The following is a 25,717-nucleotide window of genomic DNA, read 5'->3' on the forward strand; positions in this document are numbered from 1 at the left end:
ATATATTTTGTGTTTTCACTCTGGTGCTTTCACAAACTTTGTTTTCCTTTTCAAATCAAGCGAAGGAATGTTGGGTACCCCAACTATTGCATTAGAAGCCTGTTAATGACTTGCTTGAGGCCAATTGTAGCTGCTCCACCACTGAAATCAGCTAACGCAACACAGATTTAAGGATTGAATCTCAACTGTTCTGATCTGTATGGCACAGGACATTCACCCACCGAAATACTGGAAGAGGATCAACAACATGTTCAGTTTGTAATATTAGCTAATTACTGATTGGCAAATACGTGCAGTGATTTTTCATAATGCTATTAAATCATTTCTTGTAGGGATAACAATATTGAAGAATGTGGCCTAGAAATGTATTTCGCTGTTGACATGGAAATTTTAGGAAAAGTTACCTCCCATGAACTGAAACAAGGAGGATCAAACATCTTAGTGACAGAGGAAAATAAAGAAGAATACATTGGGTAAAACATTTTTTAAACACAGAACACATCTGTCATAACATGTTAAAAATCTTGTCTGCTTGCAGCTTCTGTCAGTTTTTTCCATTATAAACAACACTTTTAATTTTAGAATGAAACTGCATAAACTTATTATGCTGTAATTACACATTTGCACCAATAGCAGCCCTGTAACACTTCAGGTTTGCATCTCAAGTCCTCAGCCTCTACTGCACAGAAGTTCGTATTCTCTAAACAAATTTTATTTCTCTGCTTTCCAAACTGTCATATGCTTTCCTATTTAACTATAAACAATAATAAAATTGAAATATATAAAAACAAGGACAGAACATATGATTTAGTTTATTTATTCCCTTGCCCTCTAACTATATTTCATCTGAAGATGACACTTAACATAATTCTCTGCTGTGCAAATACATCAAAAACCAATAGGATTATTTGATAATCTTCAGATGTGCAACACATTTTTGCCAAACTCAATAATAGCAATGTGCACCATCAACAAGATGCACTGCAGCAACTCACTAAGGTCCGTCGATAGTGACCTCTACCATCTAGAAGGCCAAGGATGAATCCAGAAGCAAACATCACCGCCTGAAAGCTCACTTCCAAGTCATGCACCATCCTGACTTGGGGCTATATTGCCATTCCTTTACTGTCACTGGGCCAAAATCTTGCAGCTCCCTCCATAACAACACTGTGGTTGTACCTACACTACATGGATTGCAGCAGTTCAAGAAGGTAGCTCACCACTACCGTCTCAATGTCAGTTTGAGGCTGCCCTTTCCAGTGATGCTCATCCCATAAATGAATCAAAAAAAAAGCCACAGAAAAAGTAACTAGTTCATAATATTGCTTTGACATAGAAATATGAAGTTAAGAATACAACATTCAAACTTATTAAATCTACACTTTTTTTGATTTGCTTAGAATTAATCAGCATTGTATGTTCTTGTGTTAAGGAGAAATGATTGAATTTACCGTGTAAGTATATAAGATGGTATTTAGTGTCAATGGGAAATGAGCAGAAACTAAAACTGTATCTGACTATCTCCAGCCCCCTATTTCTTAGCTTAATTGGCTTTTTTATTTTTTTCTCAATTTCTGCTGGCTGTTTGTTGCTCTCCACTTACTACACTTAATACTATCAGAATTCACATGCTTATACATTTGATTTTGGCTTTTGGCTTAATTGTGCTATCCAGCAAATACAGCTTTGCTTTACGTTGTAGTTTAGAGTAATTGTCTAAACAGTATTCTTTTTGCATCGCTACTTTAACCCGTGACCTCTATTCTTTTAGTCTCATGGCAGAATGGCGATTTTCGCGTGGGGTGGAAGAACAAACCAGAGCTTTTTTGGATGGCTTCAATGAGGTAGTACCTCTGCAGTGGCTCCAGTACTTTGATGAAAAAGAGCTAGAGGTAAGACTTTTGCTATTAATTTTCTCCAAATAATAAATAACTTAGTTTATTGAAGGCTAATAGAACTTTCCAAGTAGCGAGCACTACTTTCCGGTATACATTACCTGCCTGGCCCATTATTTTATAGGGGGGAACTCCTTGCTTTAATTTATCATGTAACCCATGCTTATATTTAAATATTTTAAATCAAATGCAGTTAGACTCATTGAGTACAGAATGAGGCTATTCGACCCATCATGCCTGTGCTGGCTGTTTGATAGAGCTATCCAATCAGTCCCATTCCTCTGTTCTTTTCCTATAGCCCTATTTTTTTTTTTCGTTCAAGTATTTATCCAATTCCTTTTTGAAAGTTACTATTGAACATGCTTTGACCTCCCTTTCAGGTTCTTTTGTCATACCCAGCTTAAATCTGTGTCCTCTGGTTGCAAATGTTTTTGCTACTGGAAACAGTTTCTCCTATTCTACTCTATAAAAACTGTTGCATTGATTTTGAACACCACAATTAAATATCCTCTTAACCTTCTCTACTCTGAAGGAAAACAATCCCAGCTTCTCTAGGCTGTCCACATAACTGAAGTCCCTCGTCCTTCGCACCCTCCTAGTAAATCTCTTTTGTACCCTCCCTGAGGTGTTGACACACTTCCTAAAGTGTGATGCCTAGAATTGAGCTCAAGACTCCAGCTCATGCCTGACCAGTGTTTTACAAAGGTTTAGCGAAACCTCCTTGCTTTGTACTCAGTGTCTCTATTAATGCTTTTTTAACACTCTTCTCAGCTTATCATGGCACTTTCAAAGATTTGTGAACACACATCCCCTTTAAAATTTTATAATTTAGTGCATATTGACTCTTCTCAATCTTCCCATTAGAATGCTTCACTTCAAACTTTGTTCTGATAAATTTCTTCTGCCATGAATCTGCCCATTTTACCAGTCTGTGCCCCCTTGGAATCTATGACCATCCTTCTAATTGTTTACTACATCTTTTGAGTTTATGTCATCCACACAATTTGAAATTATGTTCAGTATACCCAAGTCATTAATATGGAACAAAAAGAGCAGCGGTCCTAATACCAACTGCTGGGGAACACCACTATATACCTGCCCCCAGTTTGAAAAATGATTGTTCACACATCTCCCTGCTTTCTGCCCCTTAGCCATTTTTGTATCCATGTTGCCACTGTGCCAATTTGATGGGCTTTTACAAGCAAAACATAACAATGGTAATTTTTAAATTCCAACTTCTATTCTACCCTGTGGAACCCCAGTCTGAGGGATAGGCAGATGACCTACCTTTTTTCCATGCTTCTCTATGATTGTCATATGGAAGGAGTGCACATTTGCTGGCACCATTCTCTAATTTCTCTCCTGTCTCCCCTCATGCCCTTTCTGAGCTTATTGTGTCCATGAAAGCACCTCCTGCTCCCTCGACCCTCTTCCGTCTAAACTTCTGACCACCCAACTTCACTTCTTAGTCCTAATGCTTGCTGATATTGATGACAGTTCTCGCTCTTCAGGTACTGTTCCTCTGTCCTTGAAATCTGCCATCGTCACCCCTCAAATAAAACAAACCCTTGACCCTACCATCCTTGCAAACTACCACCTCATCCCAACCCCTCCGTTCCTACCTGTAGCCTTCGAATGTGTTGTTGCCTCCCAATTCATGTCCATCTTTTCTGGAACGTCATGTTCGAATCCTTCCTATCAGGTTTTCTCCCCCACCACAGCATCCTTTGTGACTGTGGCATAGATAAACTATCTCTCCTCGTCCTACTCCACCTGTCTGCAATAATGACATGCTCCTTCAAAGTTTCCCCAGCTAGGTCGAATTGCGCTTGCCTGGTTTCATTCTTAGATGTCTAATCTTAGTCAGAGTATCACCTGCAATGGCCTCTCTTCCCGCTTCTACACCGTTGCTATCCCTCAAGGATCTATCCTTAGTCCCCTCCTATTTCTCATCTACTTGTTGCCACTTGGGAACACCATCTGAAAACAGTGTCAGTTTTCACACGTACGTTGACAACACTCAGCTCTACTTCACCACTACCTCTCTCGAATCCTCCACTTTTTCTAAGTTAATTAAACTGCTTGTGTCATCCAGTACTGCTTCAGCAGAATTGTATTCCAATTAAATATTATGAAGACTGAAGTCATTATCTTTGGCTCCTGCTACAAACACCATTCCCTAGTTACAGAATCCATCCCATTCCCTGGCAGCTTTCTGAGATGGAACCAGACTGTTTGCAACGTTGGTGTCAGATATGACCCTAAGATGTACTCTGTTCATGTATCTGTGCCATCACTGAGACCTCCTATTTCCATCTCCATAATACTGCCCAACTCTACCTCTGCCTCAGTTGATTTGTTACTAAAACCCTCAAATGTACTGTTGCTAACTTGGGACTTGACTATTCAACATACTTATGACAGGTCTGCCACATTCTATCCTTGATAAGCTAGTGATCATCCAAAGCTCTGCTGCTTGTCTCCTTAAACGCACCAAGTCCTGTTCACCCATCACTCCTGTGCTTCCTGACCTACGTTAACTCTTGGTTAAGCAACATCTCAATTTTCCTCCTTGTTTTCAAATCTGCCCATGGCTTTGCTCCTCCCTCTCCATTTCCTATATTGTAACTAACTACACTTTAAAAGTACTTAATTGCTGTAAAGAGCTTTGGGATGATTTATTGTCACGAAAAGCATTATATAAGTGCAAATACTCTCTTTTTATCTCTGTAAACCCTTCAGGATGTCTGCAATCCTCTAATTCTGGCCTGTTAAGCAACTCCGAATTCATTACTCTATCATTTAATAGCCGTGCCTTCAGCTGCTCTAAGCTCTGGAATTCCCTCCCTCAACCTCTCTCCCACTCTTCCTCCCTTTTCTCCTTTAAGGCATTCCTTAAAACCTACGTCTTTGACCGAGCTTTTGCCCATTTCCATTAATATCGGCTTACGTGGCTCGATAGTCCCATAGAAGCATAGAAAAGTTACAGCACAGAAGGAGGCCATTCGGCCCATCTTGTCCATGCCAGCCCGAGGACACGCAGATGCCCTTTCTAATCCCACCTTCCTGCACCCGGCCCATAGCCCTGCAGCTTACAGCACTTTAGGTGCAGATCCATGTACTTTTTAAAAAGAGTTTAAAGTTTCTGCCTCTACCACCAACTTGGGCAGCGAATTCCAGACACCCACTACCCTCTGCATAAAAAAGTTCTTCCTCATGTCCCCCCTACACCTTCTGCCACTTATCTTGAATCTATGTCCCCTGGTTCTAGAATTCTCCATCAAGGGAAACAATTTTATCCTGTCCACTCTTATCTATTCCCCTCATAATTTTGTACACCTCAATCAAGTCACCTCTCAGCCTTCTTTGTTCCAGGGAAAAATAACCCCAACCTATCCAATCTCTCCTCGTAGCTACACTTTCCTAACCCTTCAACATTCTTGTAAACTTCCTCTGCACTCTCTCCAGAGCTATTACGTCCTTCCTGTAATGTGGTGACCAGAACTGCACACAATACTCCATGTCAAATGTTGCTTTATAACACTCTATTGAAGTGACTTGGGACATTTTATTAAGTTAAAAGTGCTATTTAATTACAGCCTTTTTTTTAAAAGCAAGCGTTTTTTATTCCCACCTTTGTACTTCAGTGTCTTTCTCCCCCCACTAGTTCAGAATCATGTGACACACCCTGGTTAACATAAAATTTGCTACCTAAATTTATTCTTTAATACAGTTTTTTTAAACCAATTGCAAAATGTAAAAACACAACTAAACAAGAAAATGGGAATAAAATTCAGAAGAGAACATATTACATATATTGTGCAATGAGATAGAATTAATTAATGACCTCATAGTAAAAGCGCCCCTAGGTAACAGTGATTGTAATATGATGAATTTTGCATTCAGTTTAAGGGAAAGTAGAGTGGTTCCAAGACTAGTATTTTAAACTTAAATAAGGGCAATTATGAGGGCATGAAAGCAGAGTTAGCTAAAGTGAACTGGCAAATTAAGTTAAGGGATAGGCCAATAGAGATGCAATGGCAGACATTTAAAGGGATATTTCAGAATACACAGAATAGATATATTCCAGTGGGAAAGAATAATTCCAAGGGGAGGACCCACTATCTGTGGTTAACTAAAAAAGTTAAAGATAGTTTCAAACTTAAATAAAAAGCATATAATTGCGCAAGGATGGGTGGCAGATCATAACATTGGACAGAATATAAAAAATATCAAAGAATGACAAAAAGAATAGTAAGGAAGGAAAAATTGGAATGAGCAAGAAAGCTAGCTAGAAATGTAAAGGCAGATAGTAAGAGTTTCTATAGATATTCAAAAAAAGAAAAGTTAACAAAGTGAGCGTTGGCCCTACAGAAAGTGAGTCTGGGGAATTAATAATGGAAAATACAGAGATGGCAGATAAATTGAACAGTTTTTTTGCATCAGTCTTCACTATAGAGGACACAAGTAACATCCCTGAAATAGCTGTAAATCAGGAAATGAAAGGGATGGAAGAACTGAAGAAATTACAATCACCAGGGAAGTGGTACTGAGCAAATTGTTGGAGCTGCAAACTGACAAGTCCCCAGGCCCTGATGGATTTCATCCTAGGGTCTTAAAAGAAGTGGCTTGTGAGATAGTTGATGTGTTGGTTTTAATTTGCCAAAATTCCCTAGATTTGGGGAAGGTTCCATTAGATTGGAAAATAGTGAATGTAACTCCTTTATTCAAAAAGGGAGGGAGACAAAAAGCAGGAAACTACAGGCCAGTTAGCTTAACATCTGTCATAGGGAAAATTTTAGAAGCTATTATTAAAGACATTATAGCAAGGCCCTTAATTCAAGGTAATTCAAGGTAATCGGGCAGATTCAACATGGTTTGATGAGAGGGGGATCATGTGCTGTGGTTAAAGGGGAACCAGTGGGTGTTAAGTACTTAGATTTCCAGAAGGCATTTGATAAGGTGCCATATCAAAGATTATTGTGGAAAATAAAAGCTCATGGTGTAAGGGGCAACATATTGGCTTATGAACACAGGAATTAGGAGCAGGGGTAGGCCATTCAGCCCCTCAAGCCTGCTCTGCCATTCAGTAAGATCATGGCTGATCTGAATGTAACCTCAACTTCACATTCCTGCCTACCCCAATAACCTTTCACACCCTTGTTAACCCAGGTTCGAGGGGCCGAATGGCCTACTCCTCCTAATTCCTGTGTTCGTATGCTAATATGTTGCCCCTTACACCATGAGCTTTTATTTTCCACAATAAACTTTGATATGACACCTTATCAAATGCCTTCTGGAAATCTAAGTACATTACACCCACTGGTTCCCCTTTATCCACAGCACATGATCCCCCTCTCACCAAACCATGTTGAATTTGCCCGATTACCTTTAATTTATCTAAGGGCCTTGCTATAACATCTTTAATAATAGCTTCTAAAATTTTCCCTATGACAGATGTTAAGCTAACTGGCCTGTAGTTTCCTGCTTTTTGTCTCCCTTTTTGAATAAAGGAGTTACATTCACTATCCTCCAATCTAATGGAACCTTCCCTGAATCTAGGGAATTTTGGCAAATTAAAACCAACACATCAACTATCTCACAAGCCACTCCTAAGAATCTATCTAGCTCTGCCTTAAAAAAATATTCAAAGACTCTGCTTCCACCGCCTTTTGAGGAAGAGAGTTCCAAAGACTCTTAACCCTCTGAGAGAAAATTTTTTTCCTCATCTCTGTCTTAAATGAGCAACCCCTTATTTTTAAACAGTGACCCCTAGTTCTAGATTCTCACACAAGAGCAAACATCCCCTCCACGTCCAACCTGCTAAGTCCCCTCAGGATCGTAAAGTAAGTTGCCTCTTACTCCTACTCTTCTAAATTCCAGCGGATACAAGCCTAACCTGTCCGACCTTTCCTCATAAGACAACCTGCCCATTCCTGGCATTAGTCTAGTAAACCTTCTCTAAACTGCTCCTAGCGCATTTACATCTTTCTTTAAATAAGGGGACCAGTACTGTACACAATACTCCAGATGTGGTCTCACCAATGCCCTTTACAACTGAAGCATAATGTCCCTACTTTTGTAATCAATTCCCCTCACAATAAATGATAACATTCTATTAGCTTTCCTAATTACCTACTGTACCTGCATACTAACCTTCTGTGATTCATGCACTAGGACACTCAGGTCCCTCTGAATCTCAAGAGCTCTGCAATCTCTCACCATTTAGATAATAAGCTTCCTTTATATTCTTCTTGCCAAAATGAACAATTTCACATTTGCCCACATTATACTCCATTTGCCAGATCTTTACCCACTCACTTAACCTATCTGTCACTTTGTAGCTTCCTTATGTCACATCCTTCACAACTTACTTTCCTACGTATCTTAGTATTGTCAGCAAATTTAGCCACCATTCCTTCGGTCCCTTCATCCAAGTCATTTACATAAATTGTAAAAGGTTGAGGCCCCAGCACTGATCCCTGTGACACACCACTCGTCACTTCCTGCTAACCAGAAAAAGACCCATTCATGCCAACCCTCTGCTTCCTGTTAGCTGGCCAATCTTCTATCCATGCCAATATGCTACCCCTTACACCATGAGCTTTTATTTTCTGCTATAACCTTTGATGTGACACTTTATCAAATGCCTTCTGGAAATCTCAGTACAGTGTATCCACCGGTTCTCCTTTATCCATAGCACATGTGACTCCTTCAAAGAACTCCAGTAAATTGGTTAAACATGATTTGCCTTTTACAAAACCATGTTGACTCTGCCTGATTGTCTTGAGTTTTTCTAAGTGCCCTGCTATAACATCTTTAATAATAACTTCTAACATTTTCCCTATGACAGATGGCAGGCTAACTGGCCTATAGTTTCTTCCTGTCTCCCTCCCTTTTTGAATAAAGGAGTTATATTTGCTATTTTGCAATCTAATGGAACCTTCCCCGAAGCTAGGGAATTTTGGAAAATTAAAACCAGTGCATCAACTAATTGGCATGGACAGAAGTTTGGCTAGCTAATATGAAACCAAGAGTAGGCATAAATGGGTTATTTTCTGATTGGCAAGATGTAATGAGCGGTGTGCCAAAGGGACCAGTGTTGGGGCCTCAAATTTTTACAGTTTGTATAAATGACTTGGATGATGCTAAATTTGCTGATGATACAAAGATAGGTAGGAAAGTAAGTTGTGAAGAGGACATGAGGAAGCTACAAGGGGATATAGATAGGCTAAGTGAGTGGGCAAAGATCTGGCAAATGGAGTTTAATGTTGAGTTGAGGTTACAGTCAGATCAGCAATGACCTTATTAAATGGCGGAGCAGACTCGAGGGGCCGAGTGGCCTACTCCTAATTCATTTGTCTGTATGAAACAAGGAAATGGCAGACTTTGAACAAAGTAATTTATACCTATCTTCACAGTAGAAGACAGGAATAGTTGAAGGTGAAGGGACGAATGGGAAGGAGGAACTTATAACAATTTTCCCTCTATAGCTAGAGGGGAGAGTACTAGGAAAACTAATTGGACTAAAGTCTGACAAGTCCCCTGGACCCAATGGCCTGCACCTAAGGTCTTAAAGGAAGTGTCTGCAGAGGTAATGGATACATTGGTTGCAATCTTCCAAAATTCATTTGTTTCTGGAAAGTTCCCAGCAAATTGGAAAACTACAAATGTAATGCCCCTATTCAAGAAAGGAGAATGACAGAAAGCAGGAAACTATGCACCAGTTAGCCTAACAGCTGTCATTAAGAAAATGTTGGAATCCATTATTTAGTAGCAGGACATTTAGAAAATCGTAATACAATCAAGCAGAGTCAACATGGTTGTATGGAAGGGAAATCATGTTTGATGAATTTAGTAGAGTTCTTTGAGGATGTAACAAGTAGGTTGGATAAAGGAGAACCAGTTGTATTGTATTTGGATTTCCAAAAGGCATTAAGGTGCCACATAAAATGTTACTACACAAGAGCTCTTAGTGTTGGAGGGGGAATATATTAGTGTGGATAGAGGATTGACTGTTTTCCGTTAGACAATTGGGATAAATAGGTCATTTACACATTGGAAAGCTATAACTAGTGGGGTGCCATAGGGATCAGTGCTGGGGCCTCAACTCTTTACAATCTATATTATTGACTTAGATGAAAGGACAGAGTGCGTTGTAGGCATATTTGCTGATGATACAAAATTAGGTGGGAAAGCAAGTTTTGAGGAGGATCTAAATAGTCTGCAAAGGGATATAGAATGGGTAAGTGAGTGGACCAAAGTTTGGCAGATGGAATATAATGTGGGAAAATGTGAGATTCCCACTTTGGTAGGAAGAATAGAAAAGCAGAACATTATTTAAATGGAGATAACTGCAGGATGTTGAGGTTCCAAGATGTCCTCATACATAAATCTCAAAATGTTATTATGCAGGTAACAGCAAGCAATTAGGAAGGCAAGGAAAAATTGGCTTTTATTGCAAGGGGGATGACATAAAAAAGTAGGTAACTCTTGATATACCTGTACAAGACAGCATTGGTGAGACCATACCTAGGACACTGTGTACAGTTTTTGTCTCCTTATTTAAGAAAGGATATACCTGCGTTGGAGGCAGTTTAGAGACAGTTCACTTAAGTTGATTCCTGGGATGAAGGGGTTGTTATATGAGGAAAAGTTGAGCAGCTGAATTTGTAATCATTGGAGTTTTAAAGAATGATAGGTATGATACAGATAAGATTCTGAAGGTTGGGTATTGAGAGGATATCTCTCCCTGTGGAGGAAATTTAGAACCAGGGAGCACAATTTCAAAATAAGGTGTCTCCCATTTAAGATGCATATGAGAAGGAATTTTGTCTGTCAGAGGTAGTTAATCTTTGGAATTGTCTACCCCAGAGAGCAGTTGAGGCTTAGTCATTGAATATATTCAAGACTGAATTGGACAGATTTTTTTTATCTACAATTAAGTCGACAGGTATGGGAGGCAGGCAGGAAAGGGGAGTTGAGGCCATGATCAGATCAGCCATTATCTTATTGACTGCGGCTCGAGGTGCTGAATGGCCTACAACTGTTCCTATTGCTTATGTTTTTACATTCATGCTTTCTTTTCTAAAGAAAAAAAAGCCCAACCTATTCAACCTTTTTCAATAATGTTAATCTCTCAGTCCTGGTACTATCCTTGTAAATCATTTTTTCACTTTCTCCAGTGTTTCTGTGCCCTTTTTATGGTATGCAGATCAGAATTGTGCACAATATTCTTAAGTGCAGCCTGATCACTGTCCCATACAAGTCTAGCATAACTTCATGACTTTTGAATTCTATACCCCTAGAAAAAAATCCTAGTGCTTTGTTAGCATTTTTAATTGCTTTGTTTACCTGTGATGCTGCTTTTAATGATTTTTTTTTCACTTGGATCCCTTTGTTCATCTACTCAATTCAGTTTATTTTCTATGTTGGAGTGATGTTTCTATTTTTCTACCAAATTACATCACCGCCTATTTATGTATGTTGAAGTTTATTTGCCACATAACCACACAGTCTGCAGGTTTACTCAAGTCTTCTTGTAGTATGTTCATTCTTCCTCAGTGTTAGTTGTCCACTCAGTGTAGTGTCATCTGCAAATTTTGACATGACAGTTTCCTAAACACCAGTGACAGTGAAGAATCTAAGATGAATTTAGTACTAGTTTCTTTTTCCCCTCTGCTTTCCTTCCCTGTGGGGAAGCACCACACCTCTCTTAAAAACACACTGTAATGGGCCATTTGAGATTGGGAATCACAATGGTGAGTTATCACTTTTGTCTGACTCCCTCAGATTATCATAGATAATTTGCCAATGAGTTTATATTCCTAATTACCCTGAGGTTTGACTGTGTTGGCAATATGACAAAATGTTTAATTTTGACTCTAAAAGGGTTAAGTGACACTCTGATTACTTGCCACAGTGCCCTATGCAGTTCTGGAGTAAAACCTTATTGTCTGTCTCTGCAGGTTATGCTCTGTGGAATGCAGGAAGTAGATCTTACGGACTGGCAGAGGAATACAGTCTACCGCCATTACACCAGAAATAGCAAACAAATCATTTGGTTCTGGCAGGTATGGATCACAGAACTATTAAAAGTGATTGACATCTGTTCTGAACAATGTGCAATAATTCTAAATGTAATGACTTTTATATACATGATTTATAAGGATGGCATGTTATCATACCTTTGTGACAGATTTTCACTTTTCTACCGTTGGGAGAGGGCTTTTGAAGCATTACCTAAATTTCTAATTGGGGGGCTTTAAAATTCCTATCATCACACCAAAACAATGATTTATTGGATTAGCTGCTGGATTTCAGTCAGAGCCAACATCTTGGTATATTACTATGTCAGTTTCCCTCTTCTGACAATCTGATGTACATTTCCATGGAACCATATTGTACAGGGATTAGGATTAATTGTGACTGAGATAGTAGAATAAAGTAGATTGGTCATATGCTGCCATAGATATTCAACAATGATTTTGAAAAACATTCCACATGCAGGACCATGCAGTGATAGACTGGTTTAGTTCCCTCTACTCTACTGATTTCCTGATCTCATCTACAATGCCAAGAGAAGGCTTAGTGGCTCCCTATAGGGAAGAAATAAATATTACTAAGAAACTGATTAGTGTGCACCAGTGAAAGTTTAAAGGTTGTGTGATTCCACAGCCTTTCTCATGATCAACTCCATCATTCACTTTCAGCCCTCTGTTCTATTAGTCAGCTCATGGAAGTGCCATGGATAGTTCCACACTTACCTATTTGATTATAGCTGGAGCTTCTCGAGAAATTGTCCCTCCAGCCACCTCCACATAGTTACCTCCAGAATCTCCTAAAGATTCCCTTCTTCATCTACATGCTGCCCCTTGATAACACTATCTTTAGACATATGGTCAGTTTCCACGTGTGTATCATGCAACCTAACTACCCCTCCATGACCCCTCTGGGTTTCTCCACTGCCTAGAATCATAGTACAGCACAAAGGAGGCCAGTCGTGCCATCAAATCTGCACCAGCTCTTTTTGAAGAACAATCTGGTTAGACCCCCTACTCCTCAATCTTTTCCCTTATTCTACTTCAAGTAATTATCCAATTCTCTTTTGAAGGCTAATCTGTATCTACTACCTTATTAGGCACTGCATTCCAATTCTTAACCACTTGTTGTGCTGAAACATTTTTCCTCATGTCACCTCTGCTTCTTTTGCCAAGCACCTTTTTATCTGTGCTCTCTGGTTATCAACACATTAGCCACTGGAAATAGTTCCTTTTTATTTACTCTTATCTAAACTCCTCATGATTATAAACACCTATATCAATTCTTTTCCTAGCCTTCATTGCTCTAAGGAGAGCAATCCCAGTTTCTACAGTCAATTCCTCATTTCTGTAACCATTTGAGTAAATGTCTTCTGTACTTTCTGTAAAGCTTTCACCCTTCTTAAAGTGTGATGTCCAGAAGACATCTGTGCTGCTAACATTTCTTGTTCAATATCCAGTCTTGGAAGCTTACCTTCCTCTAATTAGCATTGTATCACAGTATCTTTACAGTGCAGAAGGAGGCCATTTGGCCCATCGAGTCTGCACTGGCTTTCTGAAAGAGCATTCCACCTAATCCCACTCCCCTGCCTTATCCCTGTAACTTTGTGCATTCTCTCTCTTCAGGTAGCAATCCTTTTGAATACCTTGATCGAACCTGACTCCACCACCCTTTTCAGGAAGTTTGTTCCAGACTCCAACCACCCATTGGGTGAAATTTTTTTCCTCACATCACATTTACTCCTTTTGCCAATTATTTTGAATCTGTGCCCTCTAGTTCTTGATGTTCTCTTGATTGAGAACAGTTTCTCACTATTTACCCTGTCCATCCCCCTCAGGATCTTGAATACCTCTATGAAGTTTCCTCTCAGTCTTCTTTTCTCCGAGGAAAAGAGTCCAAACTTCTCCAATCTATCCTAACAACTACAGTTCTTAACTCCTGGAATCATTCTTATGAATCTTCTCTGTACTCTCTCCAATGCCTTCACATCCTTCCTCAAGTATGGCACCCAAAACTGGGCACAGTACTCCAGATGAGGCCTAACTAGTGTCTTATACACGTTCAACATGATCTCCTTACTCTTGTACTCAATGTCCCTATTAGTAAAGCCTAAGATACTATTTGCTTTATTATCTGCTCTCCCAACATGCCCTTCCACCTTCAGTACATACGACCTATGTACGTATACACCGAGGTCCCTCTGTTCTTGCACCTCCTTTAGAGGTTTTCCCTTTATTTTATATTGTCTCACCACATATTTTTTCTGCCAAAATGAATCACCTCTCACTTCTCTCACCTTGAACTTCACCTGCCACTTGTCTGCCCAATCCGCCAATGTGTCTGTGCCTTTTCGAAGTTCAAGACTATCCCCATCACATTTGACAGCATTTCCAATCTTCGTATCATCTGCACATTTTGAAATCATACCCTGCACAGGCATAATCTAGGTCATTAATAGATATCAGGAAGAGCAAAGCTCAACACTGACCCCTGGGGAACGCCACTACAGACCTTCCTCCAATCTGAAAAATAACCATTTATCACTACTGTCTGTTTCCTGTCACCCTCAGCCAATTTTTTTATTTTTTATCCATGTGCCTGCTTTCCCTTTTATCCCATGACCTGGAATTTTGCTTATGAGTCTGTTGTATCAAATGCCTTTTGAAAATCCATGTACACCACATCAACAGCATTTCCCTTATCAACCTTCTCTGTTAACTCCTCAAAAAAATTCATCAAGCTAATTTAACATGATTTCCTCATAATGAATCCATGCTGGCTTTCCTTAATTATCCTGCACTTGTCTAAGTGACTATTGATTTTATCCCGTACCATAGTTTCCAGAAGTTTCCCTACCACTGAGGTCAGACTGACTGGTCTGTAGTTGCCAGCTTTATCCTTGCACCCATTTTTGAACAAGGGTGTAACACTCGCAATCTCTATTCCTCTGGCACCTCCCTATGTCTATGGAAGAGTGGAAGATTATCACCAGTGCCTCTGTAATTTCCACTCTGACTTCCCTCAGTGTTCTTGGATGCATCTCATCTGGTCCTGGTACCTTATCTATTTTAAGTAAAGATAGCCTTTCTAACACTTCCTTCCTCTTGATTGTAAGTTCTTCTAGTGTACTAGTGACCTCCTCTCTCACTTTGGCCTGGGTAGCACCTTCTTCCTTTGTAAAGACAGATGCAAAGAACTTGTTCAACACCTCTGCTACTTCTCCCATCTCCACATGCAAATCCCCTTTTTGCCTCTGATTAGGCCTACTCTTTCTTTGATTTTGGTTCGTTGCCAGCCTCTTTTCATGCTCTCTCCTTGCTTTTCTTTTTAGTTTCTTCACTTCCCCTCTGGTCCTTCTATATTCAGCCTGATTCCCCGTTGTATTTTCTACCTGACATCTGTCATACGCGCGCTTCTCCCTTTTCGTCTTTACCTCTATCTCTCTCGTCATCCAGGGCGCTCTGGATTTATTTGTCCTGCCTTTCCCCTTCAATGGAGTATACCTTGACATTGCCTGCAATACTTTTTTTTGAAAGTGGCCCATTGTTCAGCCACCGTCTTCTCTGCCAACATTTGATTCCAACTCACTCGACTCAGATGCATTCTCGTCCCATCGAAGTTGCCTTTCCCCCAATTAATTATCCCGGCACTGGATTGTTCCCTGTCCTTTTCCATGATTAACCTAAACCTTTTGATACAATGGTCACTGTCCCCTAGAGGCTCTCCCACTGATATGTGATCCACTTGGGCCAACTCATTACCCAGAACTAGGTCCAAAAGTGCATATCCTGTCATTGGACTGGAAACATACTGGTGCAGAAAATTATCTTGAACACATTCCAGGAACTCTTGCCCCTCTTGTCCATTGTACTATTCCTATCCCAGTCCATATTTGGATAATTGAAGTCCCCCATTATGATGACTCTATAATTCTTGCACCTCTCCGCAGTTTCTTTGCAAATTTGTTTCTCCACATCCCTTCCACTCTTTGGTGGTCTACATACTACACCAAACAATGTTATTGCACCTTTTTCGTTCCTTACTTCTAGTCAAAGAGATTCCGTCCTTGACCCCTCTGGGACATCCTCTCTCCAGTACTGTAATGCCATCTTTAATCAATATTGCACTTCTTTCCACAGCCCTCCCCTATCTTCCTTTCCTGTCTCTCCTAAACACCTTGTACCCAGGAATATTTAACATCCAGTCCTGTCCTCCTTTGAGCCATAATATAGCAATGATATCATAATTCCATTTGCCAGCCTTTGCCTGTAGTTAACCTATCTTATTAACCACATTCTATGCTTTACATACATGCACATCAGCTCTGATTTAGCGTTTTTTACTTTCCCTGTTATTCTGACCCCATCTAATGACTAGTGACTAATTGCCTACTCTAATTCTATCAAATTCTCCAAGTATTCTGTCTGCCTTGACACTGCTCTCTTATATATGCTCGTTATCAGTTGATACTTCACTACTTCCCACTGCCAGTTTTTCTCCTCTGCACCCTGAATACCCCTTCAGGTTCCCATCACCCTGCCAATTCTTATGCTCACTAGCACATGGCACTGGGAGTAATCCTGAATTACTGCTCTTGAGGTCCTGCTTTTTAATTCCCTTCCTAACGCCTTAAAATCTGCTTTCGGGACCCTTTTCCTACCTATGTCATTGGTCCCAATGTGGACCACGACCTCTGGCTGCTCGCCCTCGCCCAGAAGAATGTCCTGCTACTACTCTTTGGCATTCTTGACCCAAGCACCAAGGAGGCAACATACCATCTTGAAGTCATGTCTACGGCCACAGAAACGTCTGTCTGCTCCTTTAACTACGGAATCCCCTACCACTATAGTACTTGCACTCTTCCGCCTCCCCTCCTGTGCTGCTGAGCTACCCGTGGTATCACAAACTTGGCCCTTGCTACAGTCCTCTGAGTAACTCACCAGTATCTGAAATGGAAAAGTGGTTAGAGTGCAAGATGGCCTCAGGGGACTCCTACACTACCTGCCTGTTCTTCTTAGATACTCTGGCAGTCACCCATTCCTTCCCTGCCTGTGTACTTCTTCGCTGCAGTGTGGCCGCTTCTCTAAATGTGCTATCCATGTAATCCTCAGCCTTGTGGATGCACCACAGTAATTCCAGCTGCCGCTCAAGTTCCGTAACCTGGAGCTCAAGTTTCTACAGCTGGTGACGCTTTCTGCAGATGTAGTCATCAAGCGCACTTTGTGCCTGCATGACTTCCCACATCCTGCAAGATGCATATTCCACATGGCCAAGCTGGACTGACGTACCGTAAACTTCATATAAAGTGTTTAATCACTGTCACTCACCAATTATCTTCTCCTCTCCCTCTTGCTCCTCTTTATGAAGTCCCGCTGCTCTCTCCCTCTCTCACTCTTTTATCTCCTGGGCTCCTCTCTAGTTCCCTATGACTTCACACTTGATTCTCTCCAAATCTGGTCAATCCACTGAGACCCACCACCAGCATCGCAACTAGCTCTTTTTGAACTCCAGGCTCCTTTTGCACTTTTTAATTATGTATTAATTAATTATTTTAATTTACTGTATAATTAACAAATCCTACTACTCAGGATAATCTTACTACTATTTATAAACCATATTGATGCTAATAAAACTTTACAATTACAAATAAATGACCAATTTGAAAGTCAATCAAAGCAAAGGCAATGAATACTCACCAGCCATCACCTACCAGCTCCCATGTGATGTCATACCTTGGGAACATCCAAATAATTGTCTTTGGTCTCCATCATAAATTCTGCTTACCTACTACTGTTTCAAGCTGAACCAGACTTTTTCCAGCCATGGCATTCTATTCAACCTCGAGCTGTGTCTCTCACTCTATACACTCTACATAACAAACAGCACCTGCTTGTCCTCAATCTCAGCCCAGTTACCGCTCTAACTCTCATATACAACTTCCATCACTTCCAAGATTGGTCTCCACTCCAGTGCTCTCCTATTGGTCTCCTATTCTCCACTCTTCATAAATTTAAGTTCACCCAAAACTTTACTGCCAATATCCTATTTAGCACAAAGTTCTCCTTGCCCATTTTCTTCCTCTTTCCCCCCCCATTTCCATTTCCCACCTCATGTTCACTGATCCACATTGATGCATGCTTCCCTAATTCCTCACATTAAAAAAAACACTTGTCTTTAAATTTCTTCTTGGCATAACTCCTCCATCATGTTAACATCCTCAAGTCTTACTGCCCCAGAACTCTTCATTCCTCAGATTCTCAACTCTTGTCAATTAGGCTCTCCGTTCCTTCACCACACCATTGGTGGCTATACTTTCAGTGCACTCTCTGAAATCCCTTTGCTAAATTCCTCCATCTCCTCTCCTTTAAGACTCTTTGGATCACTATTGTGAATTCACATGATGGTATTAAAAGTTTTATTTAGAACACATCAAAAGCCTTTTTTCCTTAGCTTTCCTTCGCCACATATTTGGTCTGGCTGTATAACAGATCTAAGTCTTCTTGAATCTGTGTGGATTGTCCCTCATCATTTGCTCTGACTGCTAGTTTTGTATCACCTGAAAACTTGGAGAGTTTGCTTATCCAGATCAATATACATGATATATGTAACAGTAAGTATTCATAAGTTAATGTTGTAAACAGTAGAAAGTCTCCTGCACTTGTGGAAAACACTCTTATAAGTTTTCAGATTTAGTCTTAATAAGTAAAGGGTGACAGTGACAGACCAATTTTTTCCTTGTCGCCCCCCACCCCTCTGCATACAAACTACGTTAAGTTTCTACTACATATGTCTAGGGTTAGAAGATTCCCCATTTTAGAAGGTTCCTTATTTAGCTTACACAACTGCATTATTAACCCAGTCTAGTGTAATCTAATAACTACACTTTGAGCCAAGCAGCAGAGAATTTCAGTAGAATAGTGAATAGAATAAGTTAACTCTTTGCCAGAGTTTTCGAAGATGAAGTCTGAAGACACAGCTGGAAGAGCTATTTTAATCTGATATCTAACTTAACATAGCAGGTTAGCAGCCATAGAGCAAGAAGAAAGGTCTTGGTGTTTGGTAAACAGAATACACATCCAAAACATCATAACCAGTATTTTGCATAAGAAATAGGAGCAGGCAATGTGGTCCTTCAAGAGGTTGACTTACTGGCACAGTGTATTTCCAGCAGTTTTGTTTTGCAGCTATTTAAAATCTTATCTAAGTTAACACAACCATTTTTGCTAAGCATACATCTGAATTACAATGAACAGATTTTTCATTAATTTTGATGAGAGCTAGTACTTCCTGGTCTGTTCTCACCTCTAACCCATTACTCAACCAGGTATAGCATGAGGAGCATAAACTTTGACCATAACTCCTTAAAAGCTCTTTGTTTATTTGATGGCCAGGCTTCCAAGCACCTCTGATTCATCCATCTGCCTTCAGACTGATCATGTACCATTTTATAGTCTTCAAGACTCCAGGCCATTGCAATTGCATGTTTCTAGTCTGCTATAGAAGCTCCTCTTCCTTGGGATTTTCCTTCTCAAGGATCTTGGCTTCCCACAATTTCATTGTTAGCTCATTGTTTTTTCCCCCAGAATTTATTAATGTGACTCAAAGCTCATTATCCTCCAAGTTCAAAACTAACTTTTGAGGTAAAAGCAGAAAATGTTGGAAAAACTGAGCAGGTCTGGCGGCATCTGTGGAGAGAGAAACAGAGTTAACATTTGAAGAATCATAGGGACCCAAAACGTTAACTCTGTTTCTGTCTCCACATATGCTGCCAGACCTGTTCAGTTTTTCCAGCATTTTCTGTTTTTCATGTCAGATTTTCAGCATCTGCAGTATTTTGCTTTTAATTTCTGAGGTACCCCACTGACAACTTCCAACCTAAAAAGTATAATTTTTATGTTTATTTTACTTTTAAACCAATGCTTTTATCCAGCACCACACTTCACCTCCTCCTCTCTGGCTTACATACCTTAGCTATTAATAACCAATGAGTATTCTTATCAAAACCTTTCTGAATATTCAACTACATGGTAACAGCATTTCCTCTATCCGTTATTGTATCTTTGAAAAACCATGTTGGTTAAACATGACCATTTTTTCCAGAATCCATGCTGGTTATACATAGAAATATACATAGAAAATAGGAGCATGAGTAGACCATTTGGCTCTTCGAGCCTGCTCCGCCATTCATTATGATCATGGCTGACCATCTAACTCAATAGACTGCTCCCGCTTTCTCCCTATATGCTTTAATCCTTTTCGCCCCAAGAGCTATATCTAACTCCTTCTTGAAAACTTACAATGTTTTGGCCTCAACTACTTTCTGTGGTAGTGAGTTCCACAGGCACACCACTCTCTGGGTGAAGAAATTTCTCCTTTAACAAGTTGTGCTTTTCCAAATGTTCACCTACTTGAGCTGTTAAAATCATTTGTAAAACATTGGTTCTGCCTCAACTGGAGTATGATGTCCAATTGAGGCCACTGCACTTTAGGAAAGGTCTGAACATTAGAAAGGGTGCATTGAAGATTTACAAGAATGGTTCCAAGAATGAGGATCTTCAGTTATACGGATAGACTAGAGAATCTGGGGCTATTCTCAGAAGATTGAGAGGAGATTTGATAGACATGTTCAAAATCATGATTGGCTTGGACAAAGTAGGTGGAGAGAAACTGTTCAGCTTGGCGGATGGGTTGAGAACCAGAGGACGCTGATTTAAGGTGAATGGAAAAAAAAAGCAAAGGCAAAATGAGGAAAATCTTTGTTTATGCAGCAAGGTGGTCAGGATGTGAAATGCACTGCCTCAAAGTTTGTTGGAGGCAGATTCAATTGTATCTTTCAAAAGGGAATTGGATAATTATCTGAAAAGAAAAATATTTGCTGGGCTAAGGAGAAAGGGCAAAGGAGTACATGGACTGCAGTGGTTCAAGAAGGCAGCTCACCACTACCTTCTCAAGGGCAACTAGGGATGGGCAATAAATGCTGGCTCAGCCAGCGAAGGCGACATCTCGTGAATGAATTTTTAAAAAGTAGAACCATCTGAATTGCTCTGGTAGAGAACCAGCACAGATACGAAAGGTTGAATGGCATCCTTCAGTGCTGTAACCATTTTATGTGAGTTTAGTCCCAAGATACAAATTTATGAAAGTTTTGTATTAGTTGAATATGAGTATTCTTAAGCTATCTAACTATATTTGTATCAAGCTTTTAATTGGTTTAGTGTACTTGCAAGTTATTTAATAAAGTTGTGCAACACATATTAAAAGCTTTCACAAGATGAACATGGTGGTATCCCAAACAGTACCAAACTGGATTTTCAAATCTATATAAAAAAAAATAGTCCATTGATGTTCTACTGAAAATCCATTTTTGGGAGCAGATTCACGCTTGAAAATCCATCATGTAACATCACGTGATAAATACAGACGAATAAGCTGACACAACATGACTGGGAAGAAGGCAGTTATACTTATCCGCCTGCGCATTAGGCTAATAGTCTAAACTTACTTCACTCTATTCAATCAGATCAGACTTTTACTCACATCTCAGCCTGCAATTTCTACTCCAGTCCACAGGCTGTCTGCACTGCAAGTTCCAATCCCCAACCCACAGTCTGGAACCACTCAAAGCTCCATTCCCAGGAGGGAGGGCAAGGGATGGGGTGGGAAGTGATGCCCTTGACTGGGAGAATTGAGGAGCATGAATGTATTTTTTAATTACTCCTTAAAACAACAACATCTGTTGACCAGAAAGAAAGAAGAAATTGTGGTCACACCAGCAACTGGGTACAGGGCCAGAATTGGGCAATGCTGAGGGTCCCAGGCCGCAGACATCATGTAACACTGAGGCTTGTAATTAGTATGACTGGCATCACGATATTGTCTATAGGATGGTTACCACAGGTGCCAAGCAGCTGGTCTCCCAGAAGAAAATGCTTCTGGGATGGCTTTACAAAGTTTCATCATAACTTCCTTGCTTTTGTACTCTGTGTCTGTTTATATAAAGCCAGCATCCCGTATACTTTATTAAGCACTTTCTCAACCTGCTGCGTCACCTTCAGTGATGCTCCAGCACTCCTTTTAGAATTGTATCCTTTATTTTATATCACCTCACCTCATTCCTTCTCCCAAACTGTATCGCTTCACACTTCTCCATGTAAATTTCATCTGCCACATCCATTCCACCAGCCTGTCTAGTGTTCCCTTGAACTCTATCACCATCCTGGCAAGCCTGTTATGTGGCACTTTATGGACTTCCAAAGGCATCTAATGTACACATCAACTGCATTAACTTCATCAACCCTTGCTGTTTCCTCATTAAAAAACTCAATTAAGTTACTTACATATGATTTCCCTTTATCAAATCCATACTGGCTTTCCTTAATTAATATACATTTGTCCAAGTGACTATTTATATAGTCTTGGCTTATTGTTTCGAAAAGGCTTTCCCACCACCAAGGTTAAACTAACTGGTTTAACCTTGCACCTTTTTTGAACAAGGATGCAGATTCTGCAATTCACTAGTCCTTTGGCACCACCCATGTGCCCAAGGCAGTTTGGAAAATGATGGCCAATGCTTTCGCAATTTCCACCCTTACTTCCCTCAGTATCTTCAGATGCATCTCATCAGATCCTGGTAACGTATCAACTTAAGTACAGCCAGTCTCTCTATTAATTTATAGCCCATTCAGTGTCTCAATTACCTCCTCTTTCACTGTGACTTTGGCAGAATCTTCTTCCTTGGTAAAGACAGATTCAGAGTGCTCATTCAATACTTCAGCCATGCCCTCTGACTATATGCATAAATCCGCTTTTTGGTCCCTATTCGGTCCTACCCCTCTTTTTCCTACCTGTTCACAATTTTTTAATGTCCATCGAAGACTTTAGGATTCTTTTTGATAACTGCCAGATCTCCTCTTATACTCTCTTTGCTTGTTATTTCTCTTTATACTTCCCTTTCAACTTTCTACATTCAGCCTGGTTCTCAGTTGTATAATCAACCTGTCATATGCATAAAAGCAAAATACGCGGATGCTGGAAATCTGAAACAAAAGCAGAAAATGGTGGAAAAACTCAGCAGGTCTAACAGCATCTGTGGCGAGAGGAACAGAGTTAACATTTTGAGTCCGTATGAAGGGTCATACGGACTCGAAACGTTAACTCTGTTTCTCTCTCCACAGATGCTGCTAGACCTGTTAAATTTTTCCAGCATTTTCTGTTTTTGTTTCAGACTGTCATATGCACCCTGTTTCTGTTCCATCTTATTGTCTATCTCTTTTATCATCCGGGGAGCTCTGGCTTTATTTGTCCTACCTTTCCACCTCGTGGAACTGCACCTCGACTGTCCCTGAACCATCTCTTTTTTAAAGGCTGCCCGTTGTTCCATTAGATTTTTGCATGCCAATCTTTAATTCCAATTTACCTAGGAACAGATATGTTCTCATCGCACTGCTATTGGTCCTCCTCAATCAATTATTTTGCCCTGGATTTCTCCTGTTATTTTCCATAGTTGACCTAAATCTTATGATCACTGTTCCCTGAATGTGACCCCACCTCAGTCCCAGACCCAGATCCAGCACTGCTTCCTTTCTCCTTGAGGGAAAAATTATGGATCTAGAAAATTCTCCTGAACATACCTCAGAAACTCTTTCCCCCTCTCTGACCTTTATACTATTACTATCCCAGTCTACATTAGAATAATTAAAGTCCTGTTATTACTATTGTATAGTTTTTGCACCTCTCTGTAACTTCCTTGCAAAATTGTTCCTCTATATCTTTCCCAATAGTTGATGGCCTATAGAAACACCCGGTAGTGTAATGGTACCTCCATTGTTACTTAACTCTAACCAAATTGATTATGTTCTTAATTCCTTTAGGACGGCCTCTGCCTTCAATCAATACTGCACCTTCTCCCTTTTCTTTCCTTCCCTATCTTCCCTGAACACCCCGTATCCGGGATTACTATGTACTGAGTCCTCCCTGCCAGGCTGCTGTTATCGCCAAAAAATCATCATCCCACGTGACTTTCTGCACCTGCAGCTTACCAACCTTATTTACCATGCTCTGAAGTTTACTTCTCATTTCTTTGTTTTCCGATTGCTGATTTTCAATAACATTCTGCATTTTATTGGCGGTGGGAGTTGACTCTTCTGTTATTTTGAATATTGAGTTTCTACTATATTTCTTGCATCCAAAAAGGATTGTATAGGCTTGAACCATACTGCCTCATCAGTGAATTTGTTTGTTTTCCAGTTTGTAAAAGAAATGGACAATGAGGTGCGTTTACGATTGATGCAGTTTGTCACGGGGACCTGCCGTTTGCCATTAGGAGGATTTGCTGAGCTTCTGGGTAAGCATCACTGCTCCATTATTGTTGTAACTTCTGTGGCTGGACTGCAGTTATGTCACTTAAACATCTAAATTAGTTTTGAAAGCTCTGATTTTGGTGTGTACAGGCAAATTATCCAGATTTATATTCAAGTTAAGAATATACTTGACTCAGAACTTCATTACAAATGATTTATCTTTTTATCTAAAACCTTTTAACTAGTAATTTCCATTTACAGAATAACATTATGCATTTTATGTTCACTTACTGTTTTAAACTGCCTGTAGTGTACAGGCTAACTGATGACATTAAGATTAAATGCTTTAATTGTGGGTTTCGCTGATATCCTTGCACGTCATTTATGCTCGCTGCTACCTTAGAGAATACTTAATTATTTTTCATTTCCATTTGTTATTCTGTTAATTTGTTATTATTTGTTATTTTCTGCACTCCCTATGATCACTGTCTAATTAGATTGCCTGTGTGTCCAGTTCCTATACCTTTGCTGCACCAGCCACTAGAATGTGTATGAGAGTGTCTAAGATTAACTTGTTCCCCAGTTTTCCTTCCCTTCAGCCTGTGCCTCCCATGAACAAACCTGACATTTGGAGGCAGATAGTTTTGTAGTTGATTGCTGCCAGCCTCTGACCCCACTCTGGCAAACTAGTGAAGACCATGGATGTGGGGTAGAAATGGAAGACATGGGGAAGGAAACATTGCAATTGGAAGATGAAGAAGTTGGGGTAGGAAAGTGGGGAGGATAAGAACAGATATTGCTGGTCATGCTCAGCAGGTCTGGCAGCATCTGTGTAGAGAAAAAGAGAGTTAATGTTTCAGGTCAAAGACCTTTCGCCAAATGTGTTCTGATGAAAGTTCATTAACTGGAAACATTAACCCCTTTTCTCTCTACAAATGCTGTTAGACCTCTGAATATTTCTAGAATTTTCTGTTTTTATCTCAGATTTCCAGCACTTGCAGTATTTTGCTTTTGTAATGGGAGGCTAAGAATTCATTTTTAAAGCATTCGAGAGATTAGCAAAATTAAACTCTGGGAAGCTTGGGCCAGTGAAGCTCAGGACCAGGGTAGGGGTGGTGCAAGGGATAAAGAGGGTGCAGTGCCGGTGGGGAATCAAAGCCTGGGTAGACCAGTACCGTGGCTGTTAAGGACTTGTGTTCCTGGTAGGCAAGGGATTGGAGTATCTGAGTGCAATGTGGTTGACTCTTAATAGTCCTCTTAAGTAGCCACTCGATTGTCCTACTAGCACCTTCTCAAGAAAACTAGGGAAGGATAATTAATACCAGGCTCACTGGCAAAACCCACATGTTGAGAATGAATAAAATAATAGAAAAATTGTCATTTAATAAAGCAAGTGTCTGCTATTTTTGCAGAACTGCTTGGCATAGTAACATAGGTGGAAGTGCTGCACTTGTGAAATATTTGTGCACTCTACTTAGAATA

At 40.1% G+C, this 25,717-nt stretch overlaps 2 protein-coding genes across 6 annotated transcripts in view; both read left to right on the top strand.

The window, feature by feature from the left end:
- Positions 1–25,717, top strand: part of LOC144679844 (copine-3-like) — a 750,377-nt gene that overhangs the window by 475,492 nt on the left and 249,168 nt on the right. The window lies entirely within an intron of this gene.
- Positions 1–25,717, top strand: part of LOC144679841 (NEDD4-like E3 ubiquitin-protein ligase WWP1) — a 196,494-nt gene that overhangs the window by 162,912 nt on the left and 7,865 nt on the right. For all 5 annotated transcript variants that reach the window (XM_078540684.1, XM_078540685.1, XM_078540680.1 and 2 more), the window contains exons 19-22: positions 333–473; positions 1,772–1,892; positions 11,864–11,968; positions 24,183–24,279. In XM_078540684.1, coding sequence (XP_078396810.1) covers positions 333–473; positions 1,772–1,892; positions 11,864–11,968; positions 24,183–24,279 — 464 coding nt within the window. The remainder of the gene's footprint in view (positions 1–332; positions 474–1,771; positions 1,893–11,863; positions 11,969–24,182; positions 24,280–25,717) is intronic.

This window comes from Cetorhinus maximus, chromosome 4 (assembly GCF_964194155.1).
Source record: "Cetorhinus maximus chromosome 4, sCetMax3.hap1.1, whole genome shotgun sequence".
Classification (NCBI taxonomy): Eukaryota; Metazoa; Chordata; class Chondrichthyes; order Lamniformes; family Cetorhinidae; genus Cetorhinus; species Cetorhinus maximus.